This window comes from Mastomys coucha, unplaced genomic scaffold (assembly GCF_008632895.1).
Source record: "Mastomys coucha isolate ucsf_1 unplaced genomic scaffold, UCSF_Mcou_1 pScaffold22, whole genome shotgun sequence".
Lineage (NCBI taxonomy): Eukaryota > Metazoa > Chordata > Mammalia > Rodentia > Muridae > Mastomys > Mastomys coucha.
The window spans coordinates 209,624,368-209,641,940 of NW_022196905.1; the positions used below are offsets into that span (position 1 = coordinate 209,624,368).

The window sequence follows — 17,573 nt, forward strand, 5'->3', positions numbered from 1 at the left end:
AAAAAAAAAAGAAAGTCGGGAGTGGTGGTCCACATTAATCCTTGCACTCAGGGAGGCCGAGGCAGGCACACCTCTTTCTTTGGCTGCACAGTCAGCCTGGTTTACATAGAGATGTTCAGGTCAGTTGGGACTATAGGGTAAGTCCTTGTCTCAAAATGGGGAGCAGGGAACGGGGCTCCTGTCCAGTTGTTAGCAAACTCAAGGCAGCCTGAGTCCACGATGTTGCCTAGAGCAAAGCAAAACAAAGCCAAAAATAATGAAAGGCCCCACTGGGGTGGTGGCACATGCCCATAATTTCAGTACTCGGGAGGCAGAGGCAGGTGGATCTCTGTGAGTTTGAGACTATCCTGGTCTTTAGAGCAAGGTCTACACAGAAGAAACCCTGTCTCGGAGGAAAAAAAAAAAATAGAAGAGAAGAGAAGTCCCGTCAGCACTCCCCTAAGTACAAACCAGGCTCTGCCCATCACGACTTCTGAAGTCAAAGTCCTGCTGCTCCTTACCCAGGAAGTACCAGACGCCCAGTACGGGAGATGCCACCGTTTGATCCACTAACACCTTCTTCAACACACTCGGGAGGCTTCGTAGGCCCGACGCGGGGAGGAGGCGGTCCAACCACAGGTACCAGAAGTGCAGGAAGGGTCCCATGCTGCAGCCCACCGCGAACATGCTGGCTGCGGACAGGGAGAATCATGGCAGAACCTCCTGGCGAGGTGCAGGGAGACTGAGAGAACCCATCAGAGTGGGTGCCTGGTCCCAGGGTCACCAACAGGTTCCATCAGGTCCCATCAGAGTGGGTGCCCGGCCCCAGGGTGACCAACAGGTCCCATCAGAGTGCGTGACCAACAAGCCCCATCAGAGTGGGTGCTCAGTCCCAGGGTGACCAACAAGCCCCATCAGAGTGGGTGCCCGGCCCCAGAGTCACCAACAAGTTCCATCAGGTCCCATCAGAGTGGGTGCTCCGCCCCAGGGTGATTGACAGGTTCCATCAGGTCCCATCGGAGTGGGTGCCCGGCCCCAGGGTGATCAACAGGTCCCATCAGAGTGGGTGCCCGGTACCATCAGAATGGGTGCCCGGTCCCAGGGTGATTGACAGGCCCTATCAAGGTGGCTGCCTGGTCCAAGGGTGACCGATAGGTCTCTCTGGGGGTCCGTCTCGTCCAGGGACCTGTCCCGCTCACCTGAGCGCCGCGCGCTGAATCTCTGCCCAGGCCGCGCGCGCACTTCCCAGGCCTGTCGCGCGCCGTCGCCCGCGGCCATGAGCACGCCGCAGCCCAGCGTGTTGGTTACGAGCAGCGCGCGGCCCTGGAACAGCGGGCGCCCCGCAGCCAGCGCCTTGCGAGCCCAGTGCAAGCCTCCCGGAGCCATCACCTCTATAGACACTAGGGAGCCGCGGCGGCAGCCGGATCGCCGGCCCCGCGCCAATCACATGCCCCGCCGAAGGACCGCCCTGTTCAGAACGGACCAATCCAAACCCCCAAGGCGCCGCCTCTCGAGGGAAATGACCAATCGTCCTCAAGCGTTGCGGCACCCCTCCGCACCACGCCGAACACGGAAGTCCTGTTTTGCTTTACCCGCCTTTTCCTTGCTCTCAGCGGACCAATGGGCAAGCGCACACGAGTCTCGCGGGCCCAGCTGGCCAATCGTAGGTCATTGCCTCCCGCTGAGCCGCCTCGCCAACAAAGCCTCCTGGGAATGGGCGGGGCGAGGGGCATTTGCAAAGCTGCTGCACTTGACCTTGGCGTGACTTCTCCAGTGCCAGGGAAGCTGCTCAGGCAAGTTCATGGACATCTGTCTAACCTCAGCTGTTTGAGACCTGTTCTCATGTAGCCCAGGCTGGCCTTGAACTACCGCTGCCTTCACCGCCGTGCCACATTGTCCGAAGCATCAGGATGGTTTTGAAGACGGAATAGGGAGGAGTTCCTTATGCAAAATTTGTGTGTTGGTCTCTTCACAGCAACTTTGTGTCGCTCCAGAAACAAACATCCTTACTTCCTTTATTCTTTAACCGTACACAGGCCACTAAACTGTTCTCCGATGCCCAGGCTCTCGAATATCTCACCTGCCCTTTCCAGGAAAGTCTTAGCTTTTCCTACAGTGAACACTTCCTCCTGACCCCCATCAAGTCTCTGCCCCATCGTGAGTTTTATAGCTACGGGTTTATCCATGAATTTTTGTTCTGCCTAAGGAACTCCTACTCATTCTTCAAAATCCAATTCTAAAGTGTTTATCTTACTTATAAAGACTCTACACATCCCATCCTTCCAGTCCTCATTCCTCCCCTGGCTTTATTAAACTAGAGACAGGGTTGGTTCTGCATTTCCTGGACAGGTGACTCATCATCGGTAACTGGTCCTTGGCATCTTAAGGTGTGATGGTCAATATTGTCAATCAAAGATCTAGAGTCACCTCGAAGACAAGCTCTGGGGTCCTATGAGATGGTTGGTCGAGAGCAGTGGTTCTCAACCTTCCTGATGCTGCGACCATTTAATACAGTTCCTCAGCGGTGGTGGCGCACGCCTTTAATCCCAGCACTTGGGAGGCAGAGGCAGGTGGATTTCTGAGTTCGAGGCCAGCCTGGTCTACAGAGTGAGTTCCAGGACAGCCAGGGCTACACAGAGAAACCCTGTCTCGAAAAACCAAAACAAACAAAACAGTTCCTCATGTTGTGCCGACCCCAAACATAATGTTTTGTTGTTAGGTAATTTTGCTACTGTTATGAACTGTAAATATCTGATATGTGACCGCTGTGAAAGGGTTGTTTGAACCCCTCTTCCCCAGGGATCTGGACCCACAGGGTGAGAGCAGCTAGTCTAGACTGTGTTAGCCGAGGTGAAAAGATTCCCCCGCCCCAGAATATGGGTGGCACCATCCTACTGCTGGAGTTCTGGACGAATTAAAAAGTTGCAAGTGGCTGAGCAGTGGTGGCCCATACCTTTAGTCCCAGCACTCAGGAGGCAGAGGCAGATGGATCTCTGTGAGTTTGAGGTTAGCCTGCTCTACAGAGCAAGTTCCAGGACAGCTGGGGCTACAAAGAAAACCTTGTCTCCACCCACCCCCTCCCTTAATAGGAGAAGTGGGCAGAGCATCAGCATTTGCCTGCCTGCTTCCTGACTGTGCATACAATGTGACTTCAAGCTCCTGCCTGGACTTAGACAGAGAGACAGACAGACAGACACACACACACACACACACACACACAGGAGATGGGCTACATACTCTCACAAGGTGAGCCAGCATACACTCTTCCTTCCTTAAGTAGCATTTGTATTTTGTCATACAATGAAAAAGTATCTCATAGAGACTGGCATATTTTTGCCTTTTCAGATGAGACATGAACTCCAGAGTCTGGGGCATTGATTGCAGAACCCTGGGTTGCAGCTCCGCATTAAAGACAAAAACACAAACTCGAAATCCAGGAAAAGGGAAACACAGCCATATAGATGATTTATTCTATGAACTTAAATTTAGCACCGTTTGAAAATAAGGCAAGATTCTTGTCTCTGAGAAGTTTTGAGTCTGGGTATTGTGGGATGTGTGCAGGTTTTTCATGGCGAGGCAGCAGCTCTTGCTGCTCTCAATCTGAACAAGCTGAGCCGTTCTTTTTGGGACGATGACCTTCACTTATAGCAGACCTTCCTGGGAGACTTGGCAATGGAGGAGCAGATGTCTGGCTTCTCCGTTCCCTGGAGGGGGATGAAAGGCTAGGAATGGGGAACCTCTGGGGAGACTCTATCCGCCCCCAGATGAACCCCATGATTCATGTCCAGCTTACCTGGTACAGCTGACAGACTAAGCTCAGGAGCTGGCTGGGGTCCTTCAAAGGTTTCTGCATGTCACAGGAGATAGGGTTAAGTACATCTGGGTAAGGGGCATGAGCTGGGAGCTGAGGTAGGAAGATCACTGATATTTCCAGGACAATCTCACTTGTACTGACCTAGGCAGGGTGGTTGATCTGTCACTCTGATATGGGTCTTCAGAGTACAAAGACTCTTGTGTGAGGCCATAGCTCAAAATGGAGTACCTTTATTGTCTTTTGGTATTTCAGTTTTGGTGTTTTTTCTAATTAAAATATTATTTTTAGATTTTTATCTTATTTCATGTGTAGGGGGATGTTTTGCCAGCAAGTATGCCTGGACACCATGTTTATGTAGTGCCCATGGCGGCCACAAGAGGGTGGTAGATCCCTGGAGCTGGCGTGTCTGCAGCAGGCTGCCACGTGGGTGCTGGGACTCGAATCCAGGTCACCTGCCTTGAGTCACTGATGCAGCAATACTCACTTCTGGGGAATACACCACCATGCCCACCTTTTTACATGACTCTGCTGTTTTGAACTCGTACTGTGCTGTCCTGGCCAGCTAGAGAGTTCTTACCTCATTAACCAGCACCCAGGGCACATACTCATGGGGTGGGTATAGGGCATCTGTGAGCTGGGCGTTCTCGTGCATGAGCTGTGTGCCCTGTTTTCCGGTGGCACACTCCATGATGCTTTCCGGTGACACCTCTGGAGCATACATCTGCAGGCACTGTGAGGAGAGGGGGACACATTGCTCAGTTCCCTCGTTATTTCACCATCAGGCCCCAAATGGCCCCAGACAAGCCTCTCCCCTCTCACTGTCCGCCTGGGTGGAGGTTCCTTGAAGCTGAGCCTTTGGGTGCTCTGGCCTCCCAGTAACACCGGATTTGCAGCCTCTGCCCCCTGGAATCTCATTATCTCAGGGCCTTATTGTTTGCCGATCCCTCTGCTGGCAACACCCTACTCCTTCCTTGGTGTCTCCTAGATGCTCACCCTCCTTGACTCTCCAGTCCCACCGAAGGAGCAGGGCTGGGAGTGTCCCACAGGCTCCAGGAGGCTGGGAGCCTTGATGTTTGATAAGCCACAGTAGTGATTGGAGAGTTGTGAATCAACCTTTGGACGTTATTTTCCACAATTCCCTGGGAAGCAGGCTCGGCCTGGCTTATCTCCTGCCACCTGTGTCTTGTGTCTACAGACAGTGAAGATCCCAGGCTCTGTTCATAGACCTAAAGGTTTTCTTATATAAAAACTACATGGGGAAAGTCATGCTCAGGGATAGGGGCGTGATTCTGGGTGGAGCCCTGCCTAGAACCTCCCCCAGTGAAGGCCTAGGGGCGTGGCTCAGGGATGGATCCCTGGCCTAGACACTGGAGCCCTGGCGACACAACCTCTCACCCAGCAACTCACCGGTTCCAGTTTCTTCTCCATATCCTCCATCTCCTCCAAACAGACAACAGTTAGGAACCCCACATCCTTTTCCAGCTTATCCAGCAGACAGGCCTGGAGAGGCAGGCAAGTGTTGTCCAGAGAAAGCGGCCAACCCCGCCACCCTCCACCTCAGGTTGCACTCCAGCTTACCTCCACCTTGTTCAGTCTACACTCCAGCTCCCCGTGCTGGCACGTGAACTCCCATGTGCCGTTGACATTTCTCTCCTGCAAGACACGGATGGATTTTGGTGAGCTCAGGTGACCAGGCGTTCCTGTCCCTCCGCACAGCTCCTGCTTCATTTTCCCCGCCCTGCCCCCAGCACCTGTGCGTTCCCGTAGGGCACCAGGGTGATGTTCATGATTTCCATAACCATCAGCCAGGTTGGGAACAAATTTCGGACGAGGAAGTAGCGACAAGCTCCACACAGGGACTCATAATAGAGGCTGACTCTGACAGGTGGCGAAGGAGGCACCGGGCGTGGCCCCAAGAGGCACAGGTCGTGGGCCTGAAAGGAAGAGAGGTGTCTGGTGAGGTGTGGCCCTGGTCATCCCCAGACTTCCGAGCCCGGTCATCTCTGCAAGAGAGCAGCCCTATGCCAAGACGTTTATAGTTCGGTCAGCCCTGGGGCACTGGGGACTAGAGGTTTCTTTGCACACGTTGGGTGAGCGGTCTCCCGATAAGCCACGCCCCGGGCCCTCTGAGGTTTTTCTGGACTCTAGATCGTGTTCCGCAATCACAGTTTATCTGCAAAACGGAACCTGGCAGGCTCTCAAACAGTAGGTGCTCAGCGAATGCACAATCCTTAACTATATTCAGGAAGTGCTAAGACATGCATATTTCTAGCACCCGGGAGGCAGAGGAAGAGTTGGAGGCCAGCCTGGTCTACATAGTAAGTTCCAGGACAGTCAGCGCTACACTGTCCCCTTCACAAACAGAACAGAAAACCAAACCAAATCAAAATAAAGAAAAATAAAGTAAAAGGAAAATAAGATATGCATATTTCTAGTTGCTGCTCTCTCTGTCTTGTCTGTTCAGAGATGCACACTCTGAAGCCAAATACATGCTCTCTCGCTTGCTCTCTCTCCCTCCCCCACCTCCCACCCCCTCTCGTAATTTTGCGCACCACCGCGGAGCTGATGCCTTTTACCCAGGAAGACTCTATTTATTCTTCCTCTCCAGGGACCTAGGGAAACTTCACCCAGTCTGACGCCCGACTGGACACAGAAGGTGCCTGATGCGTGCAGAGGCTTCCGGTCCCCGGGGGCGGGCCGAGTCTGAGCAAGGATATAGGCGTGCGGGACATGTGTTTGCTCCATGTCAGAAGCACGCTAGCCATCTCTTCTTCGGCTGGAACGCACACCGTAAGCGACAAGAATTGCGTGAGGGTGGAGACCAGGTTGTTGAGTGGCTCAACAGGGCTGGAGCGGAACACCCCCCTACACCCCGTGCGCACGCCCACCCTCAGCTCTTGTCTCAGGCATATACCGTAGGTGGTTGGTAAATGTTCAGGCAAGGCGGGCACGGGATAGCTGCGTTTTTCAGACCCTGAGGTGGGTAAGCGAAAGGACGTGGACACGGTGCTCAGAGTCCAGGGACAGGATTAGGGGTGACGGCCCTTAACGTGACAGCTTTCCCTGGAGACTTTGGAGTTCCCCGAAATGAGTTCATGTAAGAAGTGCAGAGAAGTCCCTAAGCTAACTGACTGGCGGGCATCTGACACTCGACCCCTTCCTGCGGTCCCTACCTTGCAGGTGGCTGCGCCCTCGGAGGATACTTGCGGAATGGACGCAGAGGCAGCTCTGGGAACCTCGAGTGGGAACAGCAGAAGAAGGGACAAGAATGGTAGGAGCGGAGACCAGGACATGGCTGCGGAGGAAAAAGCTGGCTAGACTGCTTGATCAGGCTAGGAAGGCGGGAGACTTTAAGCAAGTTGAGGCCCCACCCACTAAGACCACGTCCCATCCAGGCTCCTTCAAACCCTGGGCCTCCTTTTCCTGAAGGCTCCGCCCCAACCTGGTGCTGGCCCCAAATCACGAGGCCACAAGACTCTGTCCAGCCTCTCGTCCTCCGCGGCCGGAATGTCTGGTCATGTGAGGCTTTTGGATCAGGGATGGGAAGGGGGACTCCAGACAGTGGCCGACTGAGGGACTTGAAGCAGAGTCCTCATGTCCCTTGAGCTCCGCGGAGGTGGGGGAGTGACACATTCTCATCACTAATTCTTACCCCCATCACTCCTGGTCGAGGCAAGCCAGCCCCGCCCGGCACATCCCCCCACCTCCGCTGATTCAGGCCGCAGCAACGAAGCTAGCTCATGCAGGGCAACTTCCCATCTCTGAGGTCCTGGGCCCTGGTTTGGGTTGAGGACATAGCTGGGGTACTTGCTTCCAGCGACTGAGTGTGTGGGTGGAGATGTGCCTGGACTCCAGTACCTTGCTTCTTTCCATTAAGCTAGGGTTTCGTGGTCTGTGAAATGGGGTATGAGTGACGGGTGACTGTGGATAGAGTCACCAGGAAAGGATCATGCTGGGACTGAAGTCTTTGCACCAAGTCAGTTTGAAAAATTGAACACTGGGTCCCTGGAGCAGTGACAGCCACAAGACAGCAGCACCAGCAAGAAAACTTCCAGCTCCAAGTGTGAGAAACTGTTTTTCTGTCTAGGAGACAGTAAGCTAGAGGGGATGGTGATTTCCAGAGTTCCACAGCCGATAGGGACAGCTACATGCTGAAGGGTTCTCTGTTCTAACCAAGAGTAGATTCCACCCCCATCCCTCAGCAAGCTGGGCAAGAGACCAGCACTGAGCCACACCCCAAGCACAGGTAACATTTCTCTTCTGTTGATTTGTCTCTCCAGCTAATAAGCTTGATTCTGCCTCAGCTTCCCAGGCTCGGGGGGGGGGGGGGGGGGGGGGGGTCACAAGGTGCTGTTTGTCTTAGGTCACTCGCAGGATGCAGCATGGACCGAAGCCAACTGATCCCCATAGGGTAGTGGGTCAGGGATGGGCTCTGTTCATTACTGTCCTGGCTAAGTCCAAAGGTGTTCTCAGATGGTGCAGTAAACACAGGCTGGTACAGACTGAAGGAGGGATGGGAGCACTCAGCGAGTACTCATGGGCATAAGTCTTAATGTGTTCCTACCCTGGGGCAGGACTATTAGGTTTCTCAATTTTGATAATGAGTACAGGTCCTAGGTCTTGTCAGCAGGTGTGCAGAGGGCCAGAGCTTGGTCTCCCCTCACAACTCAGGGAGACTAGGCACAGGCAATACCGGCCTGGGTGGCTGGGAAGTTGTTGCCACCTTTTTTCCACATGAGGAAGTTAGGGACGACATGGGTGTCACTTGAGGGAACAGCTGGTGTCTGCCTGAGCACCCTGGAACTGGGGCACCCGAAGAGGGGCTCTTCACGGGTTTGGGGTTCCCTGGAGGGCTAGGATATGGGTATAGGGGAGGGCCAAGTTACACGTCTGTGCTGCCTGGCCATGGGCAGGCCAAAGTCTGTCATTCACAACAGGGGTTAGGAATTCCAGTCCCCAAAGACACTCAGCCAACAGGTACAATGTTTCATATTCGTATCAATAAACGTACCGTACAAAAACCCGCTGCCCATCAGCTCTGGGCAGGTATGGGGTCCAGGGAGCAGGGACACACCCAGGGCCGTCCCAAAGGGGAGGCGATTGCACAGTCAGGAGAACAGCGCAGGGCCTGGGTGAGGGCCAGAGTTTGTATTTTGCCCGCCGGAGGGGGAAGCTTCTCCGCAGCTGTGGGGTAACCCCCTGTGACTGGTTTCACTTCGACCTTAAGAGGGGAAGTTGGGGTCCGCGGGGCGGGTCCCGCCCGGCCCCGAGTGTCCAGGCCTGAGTTCCTGGAAACCACCTAGTGTAGTTCCTTTCTAACCCCGGGGATATGGCTTGAAGAACTCGGGGCGCCCAGGCCAGTGGCCCCACAGCCTCTGTAAACATGGCAGGCGCAGCGGGAAGGATGGCCTCCTGCGTGTGTTCATCTGGGGAGGGGATCTGGAGACAGAGACATGGACAGGGAGACAGGCGATGTGAGCGCTCAGCGTGCTGCAGGCGGCGGGCCAGGCCCAGGGGCACGCACAGGGTGTGCGAGGGTGACGGTGAGCGCGTCATTGTGCTGCACAAGCGATGCGTGCTGGTAGTGCAACACCAGCTCCTTCAGGGACCCGTACAGGTTATAGGGCTCTGCGAAGCCGAAGCCGGTGGCCGTGCGGTAGATGACACAGTGCTTCGTGTCGCCGTCCACCCTGCGTGGCCAAGAGAGCTGTTTAGAGGAGAAGCCATGCCTGCCTCTCCATGCAACCTGCTCCTGCCCCTCTTCCCTGCTAAGCTCAACAGAGCCCAGCATACAGTGGGTGCTCAATGTACACAATGGGTTCGCCACACAAATGACTCAACCCCAGCCAATAGCCCAGCACTCACACCACGGAGCATGCGTAACAGCCCCGCTGGCTGCTCTCCCGGATGAGGAAGGTCCCGTCTCGTTTGCCACTCAGCATCTCCTCCGCCTGTGTGCGGTTGATCTTGCCCACGTACCATGTGCGCTCCTCGTGGTGGGGGAGGGCATCCTCATCCTCCATCAGGGAATACTGGCTGTGGGGTGAAGCAAGAAAGGAGCCACTGCCTGGTGAGCCCTCATCCTCCACCACCAACGCAAGTACCCCCCCCCCCCCTTATGAAGTCCTTTTTGCCCTTTGCAGCACATCACTCACTCCTCAGTCTCGTTCTTGATTCCCAGCCATTCGTTGATCTTCCTCTGTCGGGCACCTTTCTGGGTGAGCCATCTGACAGGGGAGAGGTAAGTGAGCACGTGTAGGGGGAAACTGAGGTAAACCAGAGTGGGTTCCAAGTGCCGTAGGCGCCTGGAACCTGGTGGTTTACCCAGCACCGCAGTGATGCGCACAGGCGCCCCCTGGTGAGCAGGAGAGGGTGCGACTCACACGAGGTACTGGTCCCTGATCTTGCGCAACTGCATGAGGTCAGGCTTGAGGCTGTTCATGCGCTTGTCGATCTCACGGTTGTCTGAGGCCTGCGCCCGCAGATCCTGCTCCAGCTTCGTGCGGCTTTCGTGTATCTCCGCGATTCGAGACTTGAGTCGCTCCGAGTTCAGCAGGATCCTGAGGAAAAGGGCAAGGCGAACTCCTGTGCACCCTCTAAATTCCATTTGCACTGACTAGCAGCCTCCTCGGTGAAAGCCACCTTCCCTTCCCTGTTGCCCTGTGCCCACCAGAGAGGATGCACAGGAGGAGCCCACGCACCTCTGCATCTCCTTCTCATTGCCCTCTCGCCGGAAGCGCTCCAAATACTCCTTGCTGCACTTCTCCTGTGTCTGGCCCTGTTCTTCGAAGATCTTGATGGTCTCGTTGAAGGCCTCTATGGCTGTGCGCTTCATCTGAAGCTCCTGGGGATGAGGTAGATCTCAGTTACATCCACAAGTCCCTAAAGTCCGTCATTAGGAGTGAAGGGTAATTCTGCTCTGTCCCCTTCACTGGGAATAATATTCCAATAGTCAATAGCCAATAGTTCAATAGCCAATGCTGGCTGGCTGCATGTAGCAAACTCTGACTCAGGTTACAAACCCATCCTTCCTTCATATTCATTTTTGGGAATCCAAAACCTAGACCTGTAAGAACCACTGGGAGGAAATGGTGTGCAGCACTGAGTGCGTGGAGGGTTGGGGGGGGAAGGGGCAAAGGGGCGCACAATGACCTGGCCTACTCCTCTGAACCTCAGCCCTCCCCTCCCCACAAGTGCAGAGCCCAGGTACCTGGGAGGTCCGTGTGTATTCTTCATATAGCTGGTCGTATTCGCGGCTCTTGTCCTGGTACTGCTGGTGGTAGACCTTGAGCTGGGCGCCCACAGCCTCTACGCTGTCCTCCTTCACCACCTGGTCCTGGACCCCACAACACACCATCAGTGTTTCCCCTCCCAAAACCAGGCCCAGGCAAGGCCCACGCACCCCCAGCACAGAACACACTTGTTGGTATTTGGACACAGGGTAGAGAAGGCGCGTGTCCAGCTTGGCGTTGTACTGGGCCAATGACTCGTGGCGGTAGTGGGAGATGAGTTCTACCACGGAGCAGAAGGTAAGGGGCTCTGAGAAGCCATAGTGACCATCTCGGTGGAAGACTTTGATCAGCTTGTTGTTCCCGCCTTTCCTGGATGCAGGGGTGGAGTCATTATCCTGGGAAGCCTCCCCACCCCGAGCCTCCCACCCCACTGCCAAGGTACTGCCCCTACCTGAGGGTGAGTGTGTACTCTCCTTGGATCTTGCTGGATGCATCTCGGACTAAGAAGGTACCATCAGGTGTGTCCCGGAGCCTCTCATTCACCTCTTCCCTGGGGAGCAGGGGCATGGAGCCACTGACATGGCCTGTCCACCCTCACCCCACTCCCCGCTCCCCAGGCACACACGAAGCTCATCTTCTGCTGCAGCAGAACTACCTGGAGATGTCCCCCCAGTACCACTCTGCATCCTGAAGCGAGGGTGGGCTTGCTCCATTGGCCAGAGCTGTAGGTGCCAGCTTTGCCTTAGAGGGTTTGGGTGGCAGTGCTGGGGGACAGAAAAACACAAGCGTATTACACACCAGGTGCACACGGCTGCTGCAGAAAGCATGCACACGTTAAGTACTAACTGAATACGACACTGGTTGTAGACTGGCTCATCAGTGAGAACGGGAGTCACCTGGGGGCGCAGCATCTCGCTCCTCCACGTGCTCCTGCACCAGCCTCTCTAGCAGCAGCACAGGGAAGTCGGGTACGGGCTCACTCCTAGGGGCAAGCGGGGTGTCAAGGCCTGGGAGTGACAGCTGCGCCATGTGTGAGAAGTTGGGGCAGCAGGTGTGGAACACAATTGGCAGTGTGGGAAGACAGGTGCGGCAAGGCATGTGCAATAGGAGCTCCAAGAGGAAAACAGGAAGTAAAACCGTGCCCGTGTGCAGGCTTGCTGGACCCTCTCTCCTGTAGCTCCCTCACTGTAGCCCCTGGAACTCAGATCCTCACATTCTCTCCCCCAGCAAGGTTCCATCCCACAGTGAAAACCCTGCCCATACGCAGCCACCCCGTCCTGCTCCCTTTGGCTTAGACTCAGTCTCTCTGCCCTATAAAGAGGTTCTCCCTGGCGCCACCTATCTTAAAGCCCCCAAAGTTTTTGGTTCCACCTGGCTCCTCCCGTCCAGGAAAAATACTTTTCCCCTTCCATCATTTCGGGTAACCAGCCCACACAGTGACGACCACGCCCACCAAGCCACACCTCGTCACGGGCTCCGCCCACTCACCCATCACCCTCGCCCCCTGGCGGAGGTGAACGCAGCAGCAGCGGCCCGAAGGCGCTGGCCAGTGCATGGACAGCTGTAGCTGGCGAGGGCGCTCTGCGGGCCACGCGGCCCAGGTGCTGCAGCAGGAACCGCAACGTGAGCGCCTGGTGCAGAGGCAGTGTCGGGGGTTCCAGCACCAGCCCCACAGGGCCTGCAACCTCTGCGGGCAGAGAAAGCCAGCCAGAGCCAGTCAGCCAGGCCAGTGACCACCCAGGTGGCCAACCCATGGTCCCTTGCCCACCCTGCTCTGCCAGGCTTTACCCCGCAGTGTCCGATACGCCTCTGCTGCAGCTTCAGGGGTCACCACGGCTGCAGGCAACGCCAGAAGGAAGCCCTTAACAGCATCGTACAAGGTGGTGCGGTCCCACTGCTCCAAGTCACTCAGGGACCAGTCTGCGGGCACGGCAAAGCGTCACAGTCCAGCCTGGTAAATGTGCCTGCCCCTCCCATCACTAGGGGAAGTGAGCAGAACCCCTGACCTGTCCGTGGTGCGGGCAGCTCCGGCCTACTGTAGCATTCACTGTCCAGCTCTGGGAGAAGGGGACTCACGTGACTGACCAGCATATGTAACACAGGGCCCAGGTCACCTCCCCTTTCCCCCAGCCAACAAGGAAACCCACAGCATCGCAACTCTGCCTCTGTGCATGAAAAGACCAGGATGGAGCCCCCCACCCCAAACAAGCAGAGTGCTGGGACCACAGTCAGGCTGGACCTCACCTGCTTGCTCAATGGCTTCTACCAGCTTCACCAGAATCGGGGGAGCAGGGTCAGGTGGGGAGAACTGCTCTGCCAGGTCTGGGAGCACATGGCCTGGAAGGAAGGAACCGGGTGTGAACCCTCATGCCCTCTATGCCTGCGAGACTGCAGCCACTCAGCTTGGGAACCCAGGGCACAGGGAGCGCTGTGTCAGTGAGAGTTATTTCTGAAGTTTACCACAAGGAATCTGCAAGCCCAGGGGCACGGGGGACATGAAGGACGGTAAAAGCCAAGTACGAGGTATGGGAGTAGACATCGTCACTCCAGCACTCTGGGGTTGAAGGCAAGAGGATGGCTGGTCCCAGGCCAGCCTGGGCTACACAGAACCTGTCTCCAAAAGCAAGAGTGCAGACGGCTTCTGTATTAGGCCGGAACCGTCAGAGACTCAAACGCCAGCACTCTTCACTTCAAATGCCTGGCCTCCACAAACATATAAGGTTGCACCTATGTGGTTTTGCAATGACCTGTGTGGCAGCAAGCGAAGCTCACACAGGTTTTGGCTCTACTACGGTCAGGTGTGCGGCCCTGATCTCAGGGATCCCCATCTCTGGGCTTTAAACTTCAAAGAAAATCGCCAGGTTGTGGGATCTTTTTGTTTTAGATTTTATTTTGAGATAAGGTCTCAGTATATAGATCAGGCTGGCTGGCCTGGAACTCACAAAGATCCTCCTGTCTCTGCCTCTGCCTCCTAGAGTGCTGGGCTTAAAGGCCTGGGCCACCAAGCCTGATGCTCTTTTGTTTGGCTTCGAATCAGAGTCCTACTATGTAGTAGCCCTAGCAGCCAAAAACCCAAAACAGTTCTCTGGCTGGGATTGCAGGCATCTCCACACCTGGCTTCCACCCTCCCTCACCCCAGCTTCAGGCCCAGCCCCCTCCCAGTAGTGCCTGGTTCCCATGTAGGGCCTTTTGTGCACAGGTGTCTGGCTGGCCTTGGCAAGGCTCTGCCTGCCCCTACCATCTGGGTTGGCTCTGGCCCTCGGCAGGGATGCCCTGGCATGCAGCAGAGGCAAGCCAGGGCCTGCGGGGCCTCTCTGAGTGGAGCTGGCCTAGCTGTATGGAAAAAAAAAAAGAAAGAAAGAAAGAGAAACAACCTCCCCAAACCTGCAGGAGGGGAGAGGAGGTGGGCCGCACCCTGTCAGCAGGGGAGGGAGGGGACAACAGCCAGGGACCCCAATGCCAAACGGAGGCCCCACTAGTAAAGCCTCAGCCCCTGTGAGAGATGCCGGAGGAGTTGGCTGAGTGGTTCCAGGTGGTTCTTCAGGACCTGGAGGTTCAGCCTTTGGTGGTGGGGAAACTGAGCCTGCAAAGGACCGCCCTCAGTCCTGAAGGTTTGAGGGTGAGGCGGGGCGTGTGAGATGGCTGGATCTTGGCCAGCCTGGGGAGGGAGGCCGCTGTTACTGGGGCAGCCACAGGCTCTGGCTGTGAGCCCGGATGGGCTGGGGCCCTGCAGCTCTCAGGGCCAGGCCTGGGCTCTGGGGACGCCAGATGCTGCGTGGCCTGAGCCAACCTCCCAGGCCTCAGCTGTGCTGCAGATCCACCCCAAGTGAGGGGCTCCAGCCATGTAACTTTGCATTGGGCATCGAAGCCACACAGCTAGCCTCAGAACATTCCGTGATCCTCCTGCCTCAGCCTTCTCAATGCTGGGATTACTGGCACACACCACTACTTCTAGCTGCCTGATTGTCTTCGACAGGTTTGTGCAGTCCTTGCCTCTCACTCTGCTGCATGCCAGGGTCAGACATCCCACTTTTTCTGGGATTATGGCTTAGTAAGAATAGGGTTAGAGGCTCACATAGAGAATCTGTCTACAGCTTGCAGGAGGCCTCTGCATCCTACAGAGAACACTTCCCTGCTGGCTGCTTCTTGAACCTGCCTCTGGGCCTTTGCAAGAGCTGAGCTCTGTGCCTGGAGGGCCTACGCCCTCAGCTCCTCACCACTCTTCTCACCAGAGTGACACATTCTCACTTCCTGAACAAGAAGCCTGACTAGGGCCCAGCTCCAGGGGGGAGCTCACTGATACCAGCGACCCAATACAACAAGTACTCCACATTCATCGGAGAGAAGAGACCACAGAACTGACTGAATGTTTGAGGGACAGGTTCCTTTTCCATGGTGTCTGCTCACCTGACTCAGGAGGTCCATCCAAGGGCCTGGCGGGCAACGGACGGGGACCCCGTGGGCGAGGGCCTGGTCGAGCCAGAGCCACAGGTCCTAGGAACTCCACATATGTTCCAGGGAAGTCCCCTCGCTGTCTGGTGCGCTCGTTGAAGCCAGGCATCCAGCCCACGTTGTGTGGGCAGCGCTCTCCTCCATCAGCCACACCAAGTGCCTGCAGGGCCACCCGGCTCACCACCAGGAGGTCACCAGGGAGCAGCTCCAGGTCCTCAGGCCGTTCCCGGCGGAATGGGTACACAGCCCTGTACTGGAAGCCCTCAGCACCTGCCATGGCTGGGCCTGGGGAGGTCTGGACAGTCAGGTGGCTCCCCGGGGCTCCAGGGGCCCCATGGGCTGGTGAGGCCTGTGTGGTAGGCTCGAAGACCTCTACTTCCAGAAGTCACAGGTGACCTCAGGGGCCGCGCATGCCTAGCTGGCCATTACTACAAGCCATTTGTCACAGAGGCCACCATTTAGTCACCTGTGCAATGATGTTCCTGGTGTTTTCTCAAATTGTTTGGCTTGTGTCACCCATCAGATGGTCAAGCCGGGATAGGTGGATCACTCCTTCATTAGCTAGGTTGCCGGTGCCCAAGCTTGTTGGCTCTTCAAGGTGTGCCTGACACCAGATGAGGGAACCCAGACCACAGGCTGCTACCATGCTCAGCCGGGGACACCAGCCTAGAGGACACGGACAAGGCAGAGTGAGCCAGGCCAGAATCCCCCAGTGACCTTGGGGCTGGCCCCTGTCCCGCCACTGATGAGTCGCCCCATCTGAGAGGCTACACTAACTGCATTTCTTCCGGAATGCTTTGCTCTCCCCGCTAGGGTTGAGGGAACCGACGTTCAGTGCTCTCTGAAGGACCCCACTCATCAGGAAGAAGCCTACCACAGACGCACCCAAGCCCAAGGTGGGAACAAAGATAGTGACCACACGGCCAGTTAGATGTGGGGGCTAAAGGGGGACCCCAAGAAAGGGTTGAACACCTGAGCAGCGGACATGGCCTATCAAGAGCTGTGGCCTGGGTGGGCATCCAAGGAAATAGAAGCCTTGGTTCCTGCAGGGGAGGGATGGACAGGGTGCAGGAGTGTCCCCAGCTTGCCTTAGTCTGGGGCTCTCTGGTGATGCGAGAGAGGGGAGGTGTCAAGAAGACCATGGTCTCCTTAGTGCTACAGTAGGATGGGGACAGGAGCTGGACACCACCACATCGGGTCCTAGCCGGAGTCCCCATTCCAGCCTGCAGTTCGGTCCTCTGTGCATCCTCCTGGGGGACTGAGGGTGACAGGTCCTCGTATAGGGGGACAGGACAATGCATAGACAGACTGGTGCCTGCAAAGGCCTGATGGTGGAAGACACCTGCCTAGGATGCACAGAAGGCTTTGAGAAAAAAAGCCATCACACAGGCGTTTAGCGTGCCAAGGGGAGGGTCTGGGCTTCATCCCCAGATCTCGGGGACCCGGTGCAGGTGTCCTAGAGGGACTTAAGGCTTCATGGTCCAGGGTATCCGGCGTGACTCACTGTCCGGCCTCTTGTGGCCTGCATGTTACAGGTAGGGAAACTGAGGGTAGGAGAGGCCTCTCCTAAGAAAGCCACCCGTCCGCTCGCCCCCGTGTCGAGCACGTCTGCACACCATGGGGGGAGGGTATCGCGGAACCCCCAATGCAAAAGGAGGGGCCTACGGCGCACGCATAGTCTGTGCGCTCACACAGACGAGCCCCCTAGACCCTCGTGCACCCCGAAGATCCCTCGGACGACGGAAGTGGCCGGATCCGGGGTCGTGCCCCGAAGCTCTCCGCCCCGTGGCGGGCGGGTACCTCCCGGCCTTAGAGACCCCGTCTCTACCCCGCAGGCTGCACAGCCCCACGCTCGGCTCGGAGCCCGGTTCTGCGCGGCCCCCGCGCTCCTCCGGTCCTCGCCACCGCCATCGACTCACCCACTCCGGCCGCCGTCGCCACCACCACGGCCGCCGCCGCCACCGCCGCCGCCGTCGCCGCCGCAGCCGCGGGATCCCTGCGTCAGCCGCCGTCGCCGCGGTCCCAAGCCTTCGGGCCCGCCCCCAGGCGGAAACAGCCGAGCGCACTCGGGTCGGGAGGACGGTCCTCTCACCCCA

General features: G+C 56.7%; 3 protein-coding genes across 4 annotated transcripts in view; all 3 read right to left on the reverse strand.

Moving 5' to 3' along the window:
- Positions 1–1,444, reverse strand: part of Mpv17l2 (MPV17 mitochondrial inner membrane protein like 2) — a 2,942-nt gene extending 1,498 nt beyond the window's left edge. Inside the window, exons 1-2 of one of the 2 annotated variants that reach the window (XM_031340159.1) lie at positions 1,179–1,444; positions 501–671 (exon numbers count right to left, since the gene is read on the reverse strand). In XM_031340159.1, coding sequence (XP_031196019.1) covers positions 501–671; positions 1,179–1,365 — 358 coding nt within the window. In that variant the 5' untranslated portion in view covers positions 1,366–1,444. The remainder of the gene's footprint in view (positions 1–500; positions 672–1,178) is intronic. The other variant, XM_031340160.1, reaches the window with a different exon arrangement.
- A 1,967-nt stretch (positions 1,445–3,411) lies between these two features.
- On the reverse strand, positions 3,412–7,118 carry Ifi30 (IFI30 lysosomal thiol reductase). The gene is made up of 7 exons (XM_031340162.1): positions 6,967–7,118; positions 5,545–5,727; positions 5,372–5,446; positions 5,201–5,293; positions 4,371–4,523; positions 3,773–3,826; positions 3,412–3,683 (listed from the first exon to the last, which is right to left on the reverse strand). Exons 1-7 carry the CDS (start codon positions 7,084–7,086, stop codon positions 3,618–3,620), a joined length of 744 nt encoding a protein of 247 aa, XP_031196022.1. The 5' UTR covers positions 7,087–7,118; the 3' UTR covers positions 3,412–3,617.
- Positions 7,119–8,764: 1,646 nt separating this feature from the next.
- Positions 8,765–17,512, reverse strand: Pik3r2 (phosphoinositide-3-kinase regulatory subunit 2). The gene is made up of 16 exons (XM_031340161.1): positions 17,397–17,512; positions 15,433–16,143; positions 13,270–13,362; positions 13,032–13,082; positions 12,814–12,945; positions 12,514–12,712; positions 11,922–12,007; positions 11,681–11,789; positions 11,477–11,575; positions 11,214–11,394; positions 11,004–11,129; positions 10,495–10,637; positions 10,177–10,353; positions 9,949–10,020; positions 9,659–9,829; positions 8,765–9,483 (listed from the first exon to the last, which is right to left on the reverse strand). The coding sequence occupies exons 2-16, from the start codon at positions 15,752–15,754 to the stop codon at positions 9,276–9,278; spliced, it is 2,169 nt and encodes a 722-aa protein (XP_031196021.1). The 5' UTR covers positions 15,755–16,143; positions 17,397–17,512; the 3' UTR covers positions 8,765–9,275.
- Positions 17,513–17,573: the final 61 nt, after the last annotated feature.

Excerpts from the sequence above, each read along its gene's own strand:
- Ifi30 (XM_031340162.1), bottom strand. The coding sequence starts at position 7,086 with ATGTCCTGGTCTCCGCTCCTACCATTCTTGTCCCTTCTTCTGCTGTTC. Across the intron at positions 5,294-5,371 it reads GTAGACTGAACAAGGTGGAG|GCCTGTCTGCTGGATAAGCT; the intron begins GTAAGCTGGAGT and ends CTGCCTCTCCAG. Across the intron at positions 3,827-4,370 it reads CCTGGGTGCTGGTTAATGAG|AAACCTTTGAAGGACCCCAG; the intron begins GTAAGAACTCTC and ends TGTGACATGCAG.
- Pik3r2 (XM_031340161.1), bottom strand. The coding sequence starts at position 15,754 with ATGGCAGGTGCTGAGGGCTTCCAGTACAGGGCTGTGTACCCATTCCGC. Across the intron at positions 11,576-11,680 it reads TACTGGGGGGACATCTCCAG|GGAAGAGGTGAATGAGAGGC; the intron begins GTAGTTCTGCTG and ends CCTGCTCCCCAG. Across the intron at positions 9,484-9,658 it reads TGTTACGCATGCTCCGTGGT|GGTGGACGGCGACACGAAGC; the intron begins GTGAGTGCTGGG and ends TTGGCCACGCAG.